At 35.1% G+C, this 19962-nt stretch overlaps 2 protein-coding genes and 1 long non-coding RNA gene across 3 annotated transcripts in view; 1 reads left to right on the forward strand and 2 right to left on the reverse strand.

The window, feature by feature from the left end:
• The window catches only part of LOC133307288 (xyloglucan endotransglucosylase/hydrolase 2-like), a 2051-nt gene extending 1347 nt beyond the window's left edge, over positions 1–704 (reverse strand). Inside the window, exon 1 of the mRNA XM_061507776.1 lies at positions 406–704. Coding sequence (XP_061363760.1) covers positions 406–681 — 276 coding nt within the window. The 5' untranslated portion in view covers positions 682–704. The remainder of the gene's footprint in view (positions 1–405) is intronic.
• Positions 705–6609: 5905 nt separating this feature from the next.
• LOC133307301 (uncharacterized) lies at positions 6610–9284 on the forward strand. The gene is made up of 3 exons (XR_009751023.1): positions 6610–6882; positions 7801–7889; positions 9003–9284. It is a non-coding gene; the product is annotated as an uncharacterized LOC133307301 (long non-coding RNA).
• A 4837-nt stretch (positions 9285–14121) lies between these two features.
• On the reverse strand, positions 14122–19602 carry LOC133307296 (protein TIC 22-like, chloroplastic). Its single transcript, XM_061507784.1, has 7 exons — positions 19080–19602; positions 18911–18985; positions 18599–18655; positions 14844–14903; positions 14669–14749; positions 14557–14592; positions 14122–14359 (listed from the first exon to the last, which is right to left on the reverse strand). Exons 1-7 carry the CDS (start codon positions 19488–19490, stop codon positions 14279–14281), a joined length of 801 nt encoding a protein of 266 aa, XP_061363768.1. The 5' UTR covers positions 19491–19602; the 3' UTR covers positions 14122–14278.
• Between the last annotated feature and the right edge of the window lie 360 nt (positions 19603–19962).

Here is a 19962-nt window from a genome sequence, read left to right on the forward strand (position 1 = left end):
TGGGTTTGCTACAATAGCACTTCTCGTGAATGTACAGTTGAGTTTGACAAACGTTGATGTCGATAAAGTGTAAAAAAGCAGGTCAATAATGGTCATATTTGAAAGACAGGAAAAGACGTTACACACACACACAACACAAAGTCTATAGTATTATTGTGTTAGCTAGTATGAGGAAGAAAAGAAACTAATCAAATTGAACCTGAACGAGTATGGTTTTGTTATAGTAAAACCTATTTGCATTCTCAAATTTATCATTTTATTACCCTTTATAGTTTGGTAAAAAATTGTGTGTATTAGAACTTGGAATATATTATATTTTTCTTATTTTATTATCTAAAGAAGAAAGTAGTGTGTGAATAATGGTGTATAAATATCATTATTGCAACAAAAAAAAAGGTTACATACGTAATAAGCAGTGACAGTGCCAGCAGAGTTGCCAGCAACAAGCTTGAGTTGCATATCAATCCTCCCAAAGAGGTACTCTTTCTTTGATTGGAAGCCAGAGCCAGAGACTTTGTCCAGTGAAAGAGATAGAAGCTTATCACCATTGAATATCTTAGCACGGTTACCACCCCATGTTAGATCAAAGTCTTGGTGGAAATTACCAGCACAGGTTGCCACCATAGTGCTAACCATTATCCCAACCAGCATAAGCATATTATGAGTAGAACTATAAGCCATATTGGATACAGAAAGAGAGAGAATTAGTGCTTCTTGTGATGTGAGGGAATGTGTTTAAATGTGTGTGTGTATGTGTCTTTATATATATATGAGAAAGAGAGAGATCATAGAAGAGGGGTATGGTAGGGTGGTGGGACGCGTGAATGAGCAATAACTGGGGGCTGTGGGGGCCAAAAGCTGGTGCCAGCTTAGCAAGCTTTGAAAGCTAGAAGCTTTTGTTTGGGATTGGTTATGCTTATTGGATTTTGGGTGATATTTTTGGGTTTGTGGTGACTGGTGAGAGAAAAAATCTTTGGTTCTACCGATGTACTAAAGTTTAGTACCGTGATAGTTCATTTATCTTAGAATATCTAGGTGAATTCTGAGCAAATTTCTAAAATTTCAGTATCCACTTACCTATCCTAATATAAATAAATTACGGTTGCACTGAAGTTTTGTTCGTGGTGAGGATGTTATTCAGTATGAACAATGATTGTGTCGCTGGTATTGCTAAAAAAAATAATAGAAAATGATTGTGTCCTAATATATAGGGGTAGACCCCATTTTTTGTATGATTTGGAACAAAAAAAAGAGAAAAAATTTGGTGGTGGATGCCAACTGGGTGTGATATGGAAGGAGAATAAAGGTATTTTACTACTTCATAGGACCACCAATCATGAATTTATGGTTCCACTAAGATGATGCCATGTGGTTGTGATGATATCTGAGTCATTGCCCTTGTGCTATTGTCACTCACTCCCCTAAATTTTCATTGTCAATTATCTTCAAGTTTTTGACATATTGAATTATCTATTGTTGGGGTTAAAAATATAGTCACGAGACTGCCAATGACATGGTATGGTTATCCACTTCGGTGATGCTGATAACTCTTTCTGCTTGCTTTGTCTCTGGTTGTTGAATTGCTTGAGTTTTAATTTGTCTTTTAGAATGCTGACAACTTTGGATTTGAATGACAAAACAAACAGAAAAAAAAAAGAGAAAATTCAAACCAATATGCATTTATTTCTCACGATTACGGTGCATATATAATTATATATGAATCAACTTGTATGACAAATTATTAATGAGAAAAGTTACTAGTGCATGAACTAACTCCCTTCCTGCACCCACCTTTCTGATAATGCTCCAAACATTGAATAAGAAAGTTCTAAAAATCAAAGAGCAGGGCAATGATCACCTGAGCGCCACAGTACACAACTGTTACACATTATTATTATTGTTATGGAATATATCCATATCTTAATTACCTATCCAAGAATTTCTTAAAGGACAATGATCCAATTATTCTAACACCATAAAACAATAAAACTACTGAGGATAGAATCCCTGTTCCTACAGAAAAGGAGTTAAATCCTACTCTAACTGAGAGATCTACACAGCCCAAGAAGTAACCCTATAAATACATGGCTTAAGACCCCAGGTATACACTTTCTGACTTATTTACTATTGCTGCCAGCCAATACTGTGCACACACTCAGCCTTGTCTATAAGCCTATTGTTTGTGCGCAGTGATTGGAGTATTGACTATAAGCTGATATGGATACCTATCTAAGATATCTCTGAGCGCATATTATACGGTATATCGTTACGATTCATTAGGACCGAATAATTATTATTCAGGAAATTAAAAAACTACATTATATGTGGATATTTAGAAACTATTCATTAGTGTGAATCACCATTTAAGTGTAACATTCCATTCAATCAATGTTAATTAACCTTCACTAAGTAGTTAATGAAAGAGAAGTGGAGATTTATTGGTTACAGGAAGAAGGTCAGTGGGAATCAACTTATGGCAACCAGCTAGCAGAATCTCCAACCTTTTCTTACAAAAAGCCACTAAAAAATGATGATGCCTTATTAAAAAAGTTTAATATAAGTGTTAGAATGTATAATACCTCAAAATGGACCTCATTTTTATGTGAATATATATGGTTGTTGGGAAATTAATTAATGTCCTTCACATCATTCTAATTTATTTCTTATCAAACATAAAGCATGTTTTCTTTTGCTTAGAAAACAATAAGCATATGATTGATGCTTTCGGCGATTATGTTTTACATCATTTGGGGGTTGAGGATGAGTATATAGAGTAGATTTGAAAGCCAATATTGCGAGTGGCTTGAAAGTTTCAATGAAACAAAAGACTAAACAACAAGATGAACGTGAGTATAGAATTAATAGACAGTGAAATTGCTGAATGCAACTAAATTGGTTGGTCACGTTGATATTGATGGTTGAGATTGTCACATGTCACATATATCCATTAATTTAATCAAAACTACTTATGTCTCATCAAATCACAGCTTTCATGAAAAGCAAGGGAAAGATCATAAAAATTGTGTGAATTCATCCCCTTAGCTCAATGATGAGACTCTTTGTTACAATCTTTTATGCCATATGCTTTTGATGAAGAATAAAGTAGGTATATGCCATTAATTAGTGACAATAATTAATGAGAATAATTGTGGAATTAAATATCAAGGATGCATCATTATACTATTTAATTAGTAACCATGATATTCTTTTTGAAGATTAAGGACACATTCTAGATATATAAATTAAGGGAATATAGTTTCATATTGCATGAGACAAATGATCTCGTGCAACACACAAAAAAGTGAATGAAATCCACCAAAGAGAAAAAAAATAAAAAGAAGATAAGCGGTTCTCATATAATTTTTTTGTGAGTGGCATGAGACAAATTTATCGTGTGCAACACGAAAAACTATATTTCCATAAACTAAATAAACCAGAGTTTTAACTTTTGATGTCAAAGATACACAAACCAAAGCAACTACTGTTGTTGTATTTGAATTTTGAACTACCAATCTCCATAATGAAAAATGGTTTGATTGGTAGTTTATCATAGGACAGAAGAGGTTGGGCTGGCAGACACGGTGCGTTGAACGTTTAAAAAGCAGAGTAGATGGAAATGAAGTTTGTAATCTCTATATACGGAAGGATCAGATCAAACATAAAAAAATGAGGCTTCAGTTAATTCATAGAAATGCTAAACATAAAAAAAATTGAAGATACAAAAACATAAGATATTCTATCAGTAACCATTGATTTGTTTAATTAATTGATAAAGAGTTTATTTCTTTAATCAGAGTATTGAGTTCAAGTTTTAAAAATGAAAAAAATAATCTTGAAAAAATTGCTCTCTATACGGGTTTGTGCTTGAATCGTACTAGCTGAATTTTCAATGAACAGGATAGTAAGAAAAAAAAACTTACATAATTGCACTTTGAAATTTATTTTTGAATCATTACAATATTACTTTTGATCTGGATCGAAAATATGGGTCACAAAAGCCCCACAAGGCTAAGGCAAGAACTCGAAAATATTACATTATTTTAATTTTTTCATCTTACATATGTATACTCAGGGGGAAAAAAGGTTGAATGGTAAAGAACTTAGTTCTCTAGCCTTATAAGATTCTTAATCTTATTTTACAATGACTTTTTTTTTCCAGTAAACGTACAATGACTTTACTAATGAATTAGAACTCTTTAAGTCCTATTTATACAAGTAATTAACGTTAACTATTCAATTAATTTTCAAACTAGTAATAACTACATACAAGTTAATGCCACGACTTACAATTCATACCATATACTCTATTCTAGTAATTATTATTATTATTATTATTATTATTGGGTACATGCATGCGTGTTATTATTATATTGAATAAGGATGAGGATGAGCCAATTTTTGTTTGCTCTCAAATTCTCAAACGATGGGCACGATTCTTAGAAAGAGACCTCTATATAGAGAGTGCACCGAAAACCGAATGAAAACCCATCAATAAAGCAAGCGCGGCGTCACATCTTGCATGGCTGAGTTATGGACAGGACCCACGTGATGAATGAATGAATGCTTTGTAAAATGTAAATGTAACATATGAGTCATGAGAATAGGGATTCTCCGACTCTTCTCAGATCAAACTCGTGATTTCAATGATTTTTTTTTTGGAAAAACTAATATTATGTTGTAGGAAAGTTCTTAGGCCATGTCATAGAGACAAAAGATTGTGGGGTCCACTATTTTTCAAATAAAAGAAAAGTAAAAGAATTGATGGGCCCACTTTTATGTTTGTTTAGGAAAATTACTTGTATCATGTAAAAGGAAAATAACATTACACTTCTTTTTTTCCCTTACAGGGTAATGAGAATGCGGAATTAGAGCGGTCATCTCTATAATTACATCAAAGTATCCTTCAATAACAATTAATATCATCTAACTAGTCCTTCAAGTGCCTTCAAATTGGTTTTTCTCTGAGCAAAATTTATGCCATTATCATTTAAAAAAAAACTCATTTAGTATTATTAGCATCCATCCATTAATGGAGGACCAACCTTTCAAAGATAAAAATGAAATTTTACTCAAAACAAAAAGTCAATAGCCTATATATACACCACCAACAAAATCATCCCCATAATGGGCTACATATCAGTAATAATAGACCTCTCTGCCTTTGGGATTTGATAGGAGCCTGTCTATTTGTCTTTGACTTACACCCCCACTGCCCTATTTTGTAAGGCAATTGTCAATTTAAAGCCGTCTATGGTACCAAGGAAAATTGAAATTTGCTGAATTTTTAAGGTATGCTATTTATTTTTCCTGTAGCAAGCAATTCCAAGACAACTTACACCCCCACTGACTATACGTTGGTTCGATAAATATCGTTTGCAATTGCGCATAAGTTACTCCAGATTAGTTCCAAGTTATAATGAGATCACTTGAAATATGAAATTAAATATTATAACATCCTCGTCTCGAGCCGGTTCAATTAACATGCATATGATATAAACAGATACAGCGGAAGACTTAACTTACGAAATTACGAGCTAACTTTTTCTTTTTCTTTTTAATTCTCATTCGACGTAAACGAAAATCGGACAGAGTTTCCTCTATAAATCGGACAACTGGGGATTTTCCAATCCCATTCAGAAGCATTTCCTGATAAACAGTTTATACAGCACATCAATCCAGAAGTACCAGTCATGCAAATATAATCAGATACCCATACATGGGCGCATGCATAACTTGGCTCAGTGTCGCTAATCTAACAGCATGCAATCCAATACATAAACATAATTGAATACTACATCATCATATGACGTTCCTGAATACTCAAATGTACATGCATCAAACTGACAGACATGTACAAAACATATACAGGCCACATACAAAATATAGGATCTAACATCATGATCCACAAAATACGGAAATACTAAATGAAGGTACTATACTCCAAAATAAAAGTAGTCTACAGCTACTCAAAATCCAATCCGTTCACTGCCTCAGCCACGTGTCGCGTCCCTGCCTAGTGAGGACTCACCGGGAATCTGGGCACCTGAAAATATGTCCCCAACGAGGGGTGAGATTACAAATCTCAATAAGCTCCAGGTTTATAGAGAATTCTCCATACCCCTGGCTCACTCCTGCATGAAAGTCAGATACAAAGTATACAAATACAACATATAACAGATATCATAACAGAACAGAGCATATATCCATATCATATCAGAGATGTGCGTCGTCATTCCCAAGGGAGGACCCCAAGCGAAAATCAACGCACGTGTTCCCGAGGGAGGACCCCAAAGCGGAACCAGATATAATGACCCTCACATTTATTATGGATTTAATATTGAAGGATAATTACAAAGAAAAAGAAATAAAGTCATTTTTGGTGAAAAATGAGTTAAAATGACAGTTAAGAGGTAAAAAATGCGGATAAATAAAGTTATCTAAAAGTGAAAGTAAAAATAGAAACGTGACTAGAAAAATATTCTAGTCTATTGGTTAAAGTTTGGTAATGAATGGAGGTGTGTAGATAGATGAGCTTATACCCGCTAGTATAATGAATTTATATAAGTGACTCAAGGGAGTCACTGTTCCCTTCTCTTTACGGACGCGAGACAGAGAGAACGAAGGAAAGAAAATGAAAATGGAGATTTTGATTAAAATTCTTCCAAAATTCATAACTTGAGCTAGAGACCTCCAAATCACTCCGTTCCAAAGCCAAACCTGTGAAAAATTTCGAGAGGAATCTATTGGTACCAGTATTTCTGAGTGGGGTTCACTGTAGAGAGAGATCTTCTCCCCCAAAGAATTCGAATTTCATGGAAAATATGGGTTTTGATGGAGCTTGAAGCCATGGGAGCTTGAAGCAAGCTTCTCCCTTCATTCTAGGTAAGTTCATGTTAAGAAATCTTTGTTTTCTTTGAGTTTTGAGAAAGATTGAATATAGGTTTTCATTTTAAAAATTTGGATTGATTGAGCATGTTAGAGCTTAATTCAGGTTTAGCTCATGTTGAGAAAAGTGTTTAGATGAGAATTTTAACGGTGAAAATATATTTTGGAAAATTTAAAATACCGTATTTTTGAATAGTGTCGTATACGTGAATAGTAACGCATACATGAATAGTATTGTAGAGATGAACAGTGTCGTATATATCAATTAACGAATCTTGGATTAGAGGTGTGTGATAAGCTTGAATTTGATGGAGTAAAGCATTGAAATCATGAAGTTGGCATGATTTCCTTTATGTGCCTCTTAGCCATTTTCAAAGGAAGTATGTGCTATGAGTTACTGTTTTACAAAGCGAGCATACTTTTATGCGTGGAATGATATTCTAAGGTGTATGGACCTTCGCTTTGGTGAAATAAAAAAGAAAATAAGGTAGCTCCTTTGTATGGCCTTAAAATGAGTTTTGGCCATTTTCAAATGAGGTATATGTTCGGAGATATTGTTTCGCAAAGTGAGGATACTTATATGCGTAAAATAATTTATATAGGTGGCTAAGCTTGGGTTTAGGCACTAGACAAAGAGAAATCTTATAGCTCCTTTGTAATGAGCATTCGGCCTTAAATTGGGAAAAATAGGCTTTTAGGTGCTAAGAGGAGTAATGAGTGTTCTAAAGGCCTTTTGGGACTATCCTAAGACTAAGTCAATATATGGAATTTTGTGGGGATTTGTTGAACAAAGAACCACCCACTCATGACTTAATATGATTAAGTAAAAAGAAAATAAACAATAAAGTGTGTGTCTTGTATATTTACATGGCATTATATCATTTTATTGAGTTTTATGTTGAATTCCTTCTCTAGGTGTACCTAGGGACTGTGAACGTTTGGATTCTCGTGGAGTATGATAAGTAGCTTGTTCTTCAAGTAAGCAGATTGTAAAGCTCAAAGAGGTAAGCTCTATGTTTATGGGGTTCGCTCCTACTTTGTGTTCCGCCATAGTGTACGGACTGTGGTCAGGTTGTATGATATGTATGAGATATATGATATAGATGCATTCATATAGAGCTATATGATAATATGATATGTTTTGTTTTGATGTATTTACTTTGATATGTGTTAATATGATATGTTTTGTTATGATATGACTTCTGTAATATGATTTCTGTAACAATATCTGGCCATTGATTGTATAGTACCCGGATGTTCGCTTTGGGGTCCTCCCTCGGGACTGATGGTGTACGCCTCTGATATGTTCTGGTTCCGCTTTGGGGTCCTCCCTCGGGAACACGTGCGTTGATTTCCGCTTGGGGTCCTCCCTTGGGAATGACTGCGTACGCCTCTGATATGTTCTGGTTCCGCTTTGGGGTCCTCCCTCGGGAACACGTGCGTTGATTTCCGCTTGGGGTCCTCCCTTGGGAATGACTGCGTACGCCTCTGATATGTTCTGGTTCCGCTTTGGGGTCCTCCCTCGGGAACACGTGCGTTGATTTCCGCTTGGGGTCCTCCCTTGGGAATGACTGCGTACGCCTCTGATATGTTCTGGTTCCGCTTGGGGTCCTCCCTTGGGAACACGTGCGTTGATTTCCGCTTGGGGTCCTTACTTGGGAATATCTGCGTACGATTCTGATAAGATATGTGTATATGTTTTGTTTAGTTATGATATTTGATTTTATGACATGTTTTATGGGATATGTATGATGATTTTGTAAATGATATTTGTTACGTACGTTGATTTTCGCTTGGGGTCATCCCTTGGGAACGATTGCGTACATCTTTGATATAACACGTTTTGTTCTGATGTGAGTATTGTGATGATTTTTGTAAAAGATATTTGTTACGTGTGTTGATTTTCGCTTGGGGTCATCCCTTGGGAATGACTGCGTTTGTCTTTGATAAGATATGTATATATGCTTTGTTCAGTTATGATAATTGCTTATATGATGCTTTGTATATTATGTATCTGACTGTCATGCAGGAAGTGAGCCCAGGGTATGGAGGGTTTTCCATAAACCTGGAGTTTACTAGAGATTCGTCTCTAACCCCGTTTGGGGATATGATTTCAGGAACACAGTTAATTGAAGAGCCTCATGGGACAAGGACACTAACCGTGGCTAGAGGTACTAGTATGAGGATGTGGAGTTCTGGGTGGTCGGATGCTACTATTTGTTTTAGACGTATTTTTGGAAAAGATGTATTGTTGCATAGTGTTCATATTCGATACATGTACATTTATGTATTCAGGCATGATGATATGACTATGTAGTATTCAGTTATGTTATGTATTGGATTGCATGCTATTAGATTTGTGGCACGGAGCCAAGTTCAGCATGCGCCCATAGATGGGTATCTGAGTATATTTGCATGACTGGTACTTCTAGAAATATATATTGTTTAAACTGTCTATCAGGAACTCTTGAGTGTGGGATTGGAAAATCCCCAGTTGTCCGATTTACAGAGGTTACTCTGTCCGATTTTCGTCTCCGTAAAATAAGAATTAAATTAGAAGAAGTATGCAATGTGATATGTCATGTGAAAAAAGATTAAAGGAAAAGAAAAAGTTAGTTCGTATTTTCGTAAGTTAAGTCTTCCGCTGTTTCTGTTTGTATCATATGTATGTTAATTGAACCGGCTCGAGACGGGGATGTTACACCAGACATAACAGAGGCGTACACCATCAGTCCCGAGGGAGGACCCCAAAGCGGACATCCGGGTACTATACAATCAATGGCCAGAGATTGTTACAGAAATCATATTACAGAAGTCATATCAGAGCAAAACATATCATGTTATCAAATAACTCTATATGAATGCATCTATACCAAGCATCTAAATAACAGTCATACAGTCCAACCATAGTTCACTAACCATGGTGGAGCACTCAAGTAGGAAAAGACTCCTTAAACATAGAGCTTACCTCTTGAAGCTTTACCAATACCCTTACTTGTTGCACAAGTTACTTATATATCTTCAAGAGATTCTGATTCCTTTTTAGTCCCTAGGTACACCTAGAGCAAGAATCCACAAATACCAATTAATAAAATGCCATCATGCCTAGCTTTCACATAAGGCATACATTTTATCGCTTCTTTTCATTTCTTTGCATTTTTGCCAATCCTATGCCAATACACAAGTCTAGACCTCTTTATAACCGTTGGTGTTCTTTAATTTAATCACCCATTCCCTTAGGAATTTTCAACATAAATCATGCTATTTTTCTTCAAAACTCATCACTTTTATACAATTTATTACAACACATTTTATTTAAAATAAAATGTACAAATATATCCCTCAATACCCTATAGGTCGAATCCTATAAGGAAATTTCCAAAGATCCATCTCTTTTACAATACATTTTCTTTACTTCCTTACAACTTGCAAACACCTAGGCATGCATCCACTAGGTTCCTATTTTGAGTTTAGACACCAAGTCCTTTTTACTTAGGCATTCTTACTAACTCATCCATTTTCACTCATTTCCAACACATTATACCTTCACAATACATAATATAATAGGGCTTTTCAACACATTACTTAGGTTCCTATTTTGAGTTTAGACACCAAGACCCCTACTCCCACCATGAAGGCCGAACCTAGGAGGAAAAATACAATAGGGCTTTTCAATTATTTTATCACATGTGGATGCTTACTCAACACTATAACTTCCTAAACAATAATAATCCATCATAATTTTCACATTCTATACTACTTTATTTCCTACCCAACCATGCTCATGACTTTCAAAACATTATTCACAATAATAAAGCCATAGAACTACCCAATGAACTACCCAAAGCCTAGAAGGCCTTCACCAAGCAAAGCTCCCTCCAAAAATCCATTTTTTCTTCTTGGTGAATAGTAGCTCGAATTTGGGGGAGAGAAGAACTCTTCACACACTCAACAATAGCTCAAATTGATGGGTGGAATGGGTTCATTGGGTGGTTTACAAGCAATCTCATGTGGTGGACTTTGTGTTTTGGTTGAAGATTGATGGAGAAATCAAGCAAAATCAAACCAAAACCCTAACCCCCCCCTTAGGTGATGAAGAGCTCGGGTTTTTGAGGGAAGGGAGGAGAGAGAAACTGAGGTGAATAGTGATCTTAAGTCACTTAAGGTCCTTATAAGCACATGTGGCTTTTAACAGATGTTTTTCTTTCGCGTATGTTCACTTAACTAACCCGGAACTAATTTAAAGCTACGGACTTATTTTTTTTTATTTTTCTGAATACATTTACATTCATTTTTATTTCCTAAGGAACAATATTCATAATTCACAGTATGGTTTCTGCACCGTTTTTGACGAAATGCACTGTGAACCACTAACTGTACTTTATTTATTTTTGAAACTTAACACTTATAAACTTATCATTTTCTTGGGCCTATATTGACTTGCTTGGCATATATTGGACTTTCTTATTCTTATTTCATCATTTATTTGCTTCTGGGCTCTACCGGTTGCTTAAACAGCAGTACAAAATACCCGGTAGAAACACTATTCACGAGATTTTCACGGAAAGTGCCAGACTATACAATTTTTCGTTCTGAACTCATATTTGACGTCAGAATTGTCAAATTACGTCTCTAAAATCATTTTTAATCATTTAAGCTCTACCGGTTAATTCACCAAAATTGCAAATTATCCGGCAGAACGCACTGTTCATAACATAGTCATGATTACAGTCAAAATACTCGGAATCACTCACTGAATCTAATTATGGCATTTTAATCCTTTAATTAAATCGCTAATTAAGATTTACCATTTATGTTCATTATAAATATCACACACTTAACGGAATGAGATCACGTTTATACTAGAATGTGTTAACTAATATTTTCTTTATTTGCCAAAGGGTAAAAATTCATTTTACCTGCCTAAAATATAGCCTTTTCTTAACATTAACTTACCTCTTGAGGTTAGCAATTTATCACTTAACTTCTTAGAAGTATATTTTCACGTGAAAATAACTTTTTTATTTATTTAAATCAAGCATGTCACATGACATGCACATCCAATGACCTCCCCATTACACAAACTGTATTTGTTTTTTTAAATCACTTATCCTCCAATTTAGTTAGTGTCTCAATGTTAACTTCCATTTAATAGCTGGAAAAGAAATATATATATCTATAAGAAGAGATTTTTTGACTCCGATATAAAATTTAGAAGTTTTACTCCTTATCTTAACCATTAATTTTCGTCTATCTAAAAGTTATAATTTACTAAAGGGAAAACTTCATTTTCACCCATTGAGATTTTGTGATTTATCCTTTGACCCCTCGTGGTTTTAAACTTATCACTTAGATTCACTGTGCTGGAATACTTTATCATTTAACCTTCTATGGTTTCAAATTTTTACTTAGACCCCTTGTGGTTACAAAAAATTTCACTTAAACCCTTGTGGTTTATAAAATAAACATTTTAAAAACATATTTAAAATAATTTTTCTCTCTTTTTTATTTTATATCCTCATGTAATGCATTTAGGGTTTGAAAAATATTTTAAGTTATTTGTTCTGAAATTAATTTATAAATTATCTTAATTTTTTTATTTTAAAAAATATATTTGAAATTAAAAAGATTATTTAAGATGAAATTAAAAAAAATTATTTATGATAAATTAAATATGTGCTATCAAAATAAGATCTTTACTTTCTTTAAATAGATAAAATAAAAATATTTGATTTGAATTTATTTTCTTGATAAAAATAAGTTAATTTTTTTAGAATTTATTTTTTATTTTTTAAATCTTAAATGCATTAGGTGAGGATATAAAATAAAAAAGAGGGAAAATTTATTTTCCACTTATTTAATTTTTATAATTTTTATTTTTAAACCACAAGGGAGACGTCTAAGAGAAAATATTTTTAACCACAAGGAGTCTAAGTGAAAATATGAAATCACGGAGGGTTAAATGATAAATTATTTAAGCACAATGGGTCTAAATGATAAGTTTAAAATCACGGGGGGTCAAATGATAAATCAAAAAATCACAATTGGTGAAAATAAAGTTTACCCTTTACTAAATTATGGGTAAAAGATTTCTCCAGTCAATGGAGATAAGTTATCTCCAGTGAGTCCAAAACGACGTCATTTTGGGACAGAAATCAAGGTAATTTTATAATTATAATATATTGCAGAGTTATATTAATCTTTATCATTTTAATTTTTTAACCTTATAACCTCAAAACGATATCGTTTTGAGCTCACTGGAGATAACTTTATCTCCGATGACTGGAGAAATATTTTTCCCTTAAATTATATCAATTAATTAATTATTAATCTTACATAAATGATAACCGTTAGATAAACGAAAATTAACGTCTGAGATGAAGAATAAAACTAATAAAACTTTTAAATCTTACAATTAAGTCAAAAAATCTTTTCCATATATATATTCATGGGAATAAGTTGAGAAGGGCTATATTTGGTAAAACTGATTTATCAGAACTCACTGCAACCTCTACACTGAAAAGTGAAGTTCATAAGAACGGGTTTGCTCTTTGTTAAATGCAACCAAATCTCGTAAATAGAGAGTTAGTGATTAACAATTTTGTGAGATAAACAAGGTTCAAGATAACTAACGTTACCGCCCCAATTCAATAATTAATTAATGGATTATATTTATCTTATGTTGCATGAAATAAACAAATTTCCTACACACATAAAGTAGAGACGTGTCTCACATTTATTTTTCTCTCTCCTCTTACACGTGAATTTCACTTGTAATTTTATTTCTTCAACATGATATAATCATTTTTTTACGACATAAGATAAATATTAGCAATCTCACCAGCAATTCACATTCACATATGCACCTCCAAGTGGTACATGACATTTCAGGCGCTGTACATATACATGACAATATGCAAGTCTCCACAATTCACATGAAACGATAAAGATTATGAAGTCCACTCCAACCTATTTGACAATGAAAACAAAAACACAAAATGAAGGGTCAAATTGATTTGGTTTTTTTTTTTCCCCCCTCAAAACCATTTTGTAGAATAATTAATGAAATAAGTGCTTTCTATTTATTTTTAAATTATATGTTCTCCAAATTTGATTCTAAAAATTAAAAACAATTATAATTTTTAAAATTATTTTCATAAAACAGACCTTATCAAATATGTTTTTTTTTTTCTGAAAATTCAAAAACTGTTTTTGAAAACAGAATTCAAACATGCCTGAAAACTCCAATGTCATAACATTTCATATTGCAGACGGTATTTAAGAGTCTGCAGCCAGAAGCTTGTCATATGCACAAAACCTAAATAATTATTTCCAACACCAGAAGTATGAAAGATGACATTAATGATCAATTTCAATTACAGATCATCCTGCCCTATTGCTGGTTGGGGTCAGTTGAAACATCAAATCCAGGAGGTATAAAAATAACATCATCCCAGTTCGATCTAGAATTTCCCTGCAAAATTATTTAATTGTTAGTTTCAACATACAAAATAGATTCATTAGATAAAGTATAGTTATAGCAAACAACCCCCCCCAAAACAAAAACAAAAAGTAAAAGAAGAGAAAAAGAAAGGGGGAATAACAAATACAAATAGTTAAATGAATCTGTGCCCCTGTATTTCATCTTCCCGCACTAACTATGACACTCACCTTCATTTCCTTAATTACATCCTCTAGAGTGGCAACCTGAAAAATAAATCATGGGTAAGTAGTTCCATTGAAACAACAGGTCATGCATAGAGGGGACTGTTGTAGTCTATACCTGGATATCCCCTTGTTTCAGAGCAGGATTTAATTTCTTCTGCTGACTGGATGCCCTTTGAAGTGAATTTTCTAAGTCCTCCTATGAAAAATTCGAAGGCAACAAACAAAAAATTCTCAGCTTCATTTACAACTACCTAAACTCATGCAACTCAACGCAGGTTCATCAACTATACCTTTCTGAAGAAAAGTGGACGATATCTCTTATCTTGGCTCTTCAATATCAAACTTCTGGACTGAAACCCACCAGTATAGCAATTCAAAACACTATTTCAGGGATTCAAGCAAGATAATAAATGAAGGTAACATAACATCAATAGAAATGAAGCGCAATCACAAATTATAATAACAAGATTATAAGAATCAGCACACCAAATATATTTGTAAAACAGCACAACATATCCAGTTCGTGGGGTCTCGATAAATATAGTATCACTGTCAACCATTTTTTCTTCATATCATAAATCTATTGAATGGACAAGGCTCCTCTAAGTCTGGAGTGATATTGTTTTGAAAGTAAGCAAGGGTGTATATACCCTTGATTTAATTTAAAGTGAATCATGATCTTAAGTCTTAACCAACTAAAAAAATTAAGAGCAGATACACCCTCACTTTAGAGACAAACTCACTTCTATTGGGGCTTTTTCCTTATTGAACAAGCGGTACTGACAGAACTAGACCAGAATATGAGAAAAACCGAGTAATCTTTATTCCAAACAATCAATTTCTGCACTAGTATCAATGTGATACAAAACACAAGTACAGAGAAAAATTCTCTTCCTCACCCAGATATTCAGGAGACCTGGACTCTCCCTCCCAATCTCTACTTCAAGTCTAAAACTAATCACTATTATTTTCCTCATATTATTTGTACCCTTTCATCTTCTCCTTCTCTAAGTACCTAACTAACAGAGATAGTCCCACTCCTAATTGGGGGTCTGCTATCAGGTACATATTCAGATCTGTCAAGAACTTTGGGATACACCACCCCAAAAGCTAGCTCAAAGGGTGGGAGTGCCCAAGGCCTTATAAACTCCACATTAGTTGCTCATACAACCAATGTGGGACTATATATCTCAACACGCCCTCTCACACAAGAGCCCATTGGGCTTGAAGAGTGGATGATGCAACACGCCCAGCCTACCTGTGCTAAGAAATTCCACAAGAGAAAATGGGGGGCGGCGAGGTTTGAACCCGGGACATGAGGCTCTGATACCATGTCAAGAATCTTGGGATACACCACCCCAAAAACTAACTCAAAGGGTGGGAGTGCCCAAGGCCTTATAAACTCCACATTAGTTGCTCATACAACTAATGTGGGACTATATATCTCAACAAGATCCAAGACAGTCAAAAACTCAAGTGACTCCAAAGGTTATTACCCGCGGATGTAATTATGTACATCCGTGCTATCCTGCCTCCATCAAACGAAAGGGGTGCTGATCGATTGAGTTGGAAATACAATGGAAATAACAAAAATTTGGTCAGTAATGCTTACTATAAAATCATGAAATTTGACACTCTCATTTCTGACCCTATTTGGAATATTATTTGGAAGTGGAGAGGTCCACAAAGAATTCGGTCCTTGCTTTGGATGATTCTTCATGGGAGAATCCTTACTAGAGAAGTAACTTCCAAATGGGGTGACTCTCCTTTGTGCCGTAACAATATTCCAGAGAGCATTTCTCATGTACTTCGTGATTGTAAGCTAGCCAGCCCTATCTGGAATACCTGATTTTCTGGAAATATCCCTGCAAATTTCATGACCCTTCCTTTGAATGATTGGATTCTTAAGAACCTCTTAAAGGGTTGGTCTCATCAGCAAATCTTTGATTGGCATGATATCTTCTTCACAACAGTCTGATTTCTCTGGCATTGGAGGAACAATGATGTTCATGACTCTTCCTTCTCCAGACCCGTTAATCCTACTTTGCTCATATCTTCCTATATAGGTCAGTCTTCCCTCTCGTCCTCAAGCTAGCAACACCAATCTTGTGAGAAAGCAGGTGAGATGGACCGCTCCTCCCCATGGCTGGTGGTAGTTGAATGTCGATGCTGCTGTCAATATCTCCTAGAAAGTGGCTGCTTGCGAAGGGCTTATCAGGAATGAGAATGGCACGTGGATTTCTGGCTTCATGTATAGCATAGGGACCTGTCCTCCTATGACTGCTGAGCTTTGGGCGATCCATAAGGGTCTCCAAGTTGCTTGGAACAGGAATGCTCAACTCTTGGTTGTAGAAAGTGATTGTCTCATGGCTATTCAGGCCATCACAAAGACTAACGCGGCCCTCCCTAACAATCAGTTAGTTGACAGCATTAAGAGTTGGTGCAATAAGAATTGGCAAGTGGTTTTCAATCACGTGAGAAGGGATGGTAATGGTTGTGCTGACTACTTGGCTCTTGACTTAGGTGCAAATTTTGTTCTGCTTTCTGTAGCTCCTTCTGAGATGAGTCCTATGCTGGACTCAGATGTTTCTTTCTTGTAGTTTCTTTCTTTTGGGCTTTGCCCCTCCTTTGTACTAAAAAAAAAACTCAAGTGACTCAACAGCCAGGGAGATTTTTAGGCCACCATAGGTTTGTATGTATCCCACCCAGTAAATTTATATGCACTCACTAGTCTTATCTTTGCATAAAGGCAGGGAAAAGAGGTTTAGCTACACTTTAGGTTCACATATTACAAATTAAAGCTAAGATGCAGAACTGAAATATGAGATTTTCCAACTGATGGTTATTGATAGGCTTAAGGCATTCATGATTCCGAAGTCACAGGTTGGAAGAAAGGAATCATGGTTTATGAATACATGAATGGGCGGTTAATCTGAGGTTTGAAAAAGGCAGGACTCCAGGCAAGTGCTAGCAGGAAATTCTGCTTCTCTTTATGTTGGATTTGAACTGAGTACTTTGCGGTTGAGAGACAAGTTCTAAACCAACAAGCCACTCTGGAACCAGCACTAGCAGGAATTTCTGGGTAGGAGTAAATTACAAGAATTTTAGATGGTCTATAGTTAGCAATAGCCACACAACTTTTCACTTTAAGAAGGAAGTGCCAACAATAAGTTCCTCGGGGGCAGAGTAAGAGACTTTATGAGCCATACGGGAAACTTCCACACTTTTCATATGCCAGGGAAGGGTAGTCGCAAACCCATACATGAATGTATTTACTTCCCTGACCACATTAAAATATTAATCATATATGTAAAACAAAGATATGACTCAAAGACAAGTAAGATCAGTACAACAGAACAGAAAGTGTATGATAGGAACGGAAAACAGGTATGAGTATTGTTGTATTCACAAATCAGAATTCCCTCTTCTGAACTGATATTAAATTGATAACAGTGCCAGAAGGAAGGACTAAAGAGTGTATCTCTCACTCTCACTCTTTCTGATAAGCTGATTCTTTCCCCTTTTTATTTAAATAAAATCAAACATACAATTTATATACACTAAAAAATACAAACATTACTAAGAGGCTTCACATTCAACCACTCAGCATCACTTGTTCACTGATGCTTCACAAGTGAAGACCATGTCAACCACACGGTTATGAAATTTATGGGTTTTCATTATTATGATCATGTACTTCTAAGATGCAAGATCACTTTTATTTTATTTTTTTAAGCGTATACATGTCCTTGATCTTTCACCCGATTTTGAACAAATTTCTGCTTCTCTATCAACAGACAAGCAGCATAGAAGCATTCTCTGCCGCAAAAGAACAATCACGGTTGTCATTGTAGACAAGGACCAGAATCAGTTCTTTCTCATCTTAGTCTTTTTCTCTCTTTTCCTCAAAATTTATACAGTATTAACATTTTGCAAAACATTCCTTGAATCCCCTATGGCCCTATTATCAGATTGCTTGTAACATAGGAACTAAGAGTCCAAGACACAAATGACGTATCCAGACTTAAAAAGCTGAGAGAAGAACCTGGAAAACTGGAACACCAGAAAAGTCATCGGAAGGTAAGCCAGATTTTTCCCTCTCCTGTAAAGCACAAGCATACATAATCACTACTCTATACCTCAAATGACAAGTAATAATCTAAGCAGGTAGGTTATGCAGGCAAAATTCCAAACTTCACATTAACTAATTTTCAGCAAGCACGACCAATTTCTAAAAGTTGTACCAAACTAGCCAGTTAGAGTAACATAATAGGAAAATTATGTTGGTGAGAACCAATCAAAAAATTCTTAGCAAAAGGTAAAAATTAAAAAAAGGAGAAAAACGAAATTAACTCACACGCAGTGCATTCTTTACTTGAGAGAACTCAGGTATTAATCTAAAAGCAACCCCATTCACCTTCAGCTGAAATACCTACAAAACGTGACAAAAGCAAAACCCCATTTTTTTTATTTTTCTGAAGCAAATGAATCCCAAGAGAGAGTAACGCAAATGTAAAAGTGTGAACCTTGTTCAAAGCAACAGGGACAACTTTGGAACCTTGACGCATGTGAGGGTCAATAGCGGTAACCTGGTTAAGAAGGGTCTCAGCATCGTCCTTATTGAAGCAAAAGAGGCCAAGATTTTTCCCTGTGGAAGCACCCGAAACCAACAAGAACTCTTCAGCGGCATTGCTCAGGGCGTACACAGGCACGCCCTCCAAACGCTCCTCGATTGCCTCGACCGACATGGGCCTGGGCTTTCCGTTTTGGGAAATTCGAGCCCACGGTGGGCTTGTGCCGTCGCGGTTGATTTTGAAGGTGGGGAATCCGAGCCCATGGTGGGGGGCTTTGAAGGGTTGTTGGGTGAGGTTGTGGAGCAAGGTAGAGCAACTACGTTGAAGGTCCTGAAAAGCTTTCTGGAAATTCTCCAAGTTCATCTTTGTGTGTAGCTGTGGCTCGTGATGGAGTCGATAAAAACCCAGGTGAGAAGTAGGGAATCTTCAACGCCTGGTTTGCAAGGTTCTTCTGTATTGAAAACTTTAAGAAGAACCGAGGTTTTACAAGTGAAGAGGATAGCTTTTAAATAAAATTTGGGAATTATATTTATTTCCTACACCAATAAATAAAAATATACATGATTCATTTTTTTTTCCCCTCCTTACTCCTTGCATGATTTCAACCATTTTTATATGTATAAAATAAATAAAATTAGAGAAAAATATTTATGAAGTTACTGCATACAAATTATCTGCATTTATTCCCAAAACGACGTTGTTTTGATATTAAAATCTTAAAAAATTATATATATAAAATTATTATAATCCTGAAATAAATTAAAATTACAAAAACACTTTGATTTTCGTCTCAAAACGACGTCGTATTGGACTTACTGTAGATAATTTATCTGCA

The sequence above is a fragment of the Gastrolobium bilobum genome, unplaced genomic scaffold (assembly GCF_033153095.1).
Source record: "Gastrolobium bilobum isolate Gb01-03AN ecotype WA unplaced genomic scaffold, APGP_CSIRO_Gbil_v1 utg121, whole genome shotgun sequence".
Classification (NCBI taxonomy): domain Eukaryota; kingdom Viridiplantae; phylum Streptophyta; class Magnoliopsida; order Fabales; family Fabaceae; genus Gastrolobium; species Gastrolobium bilobum.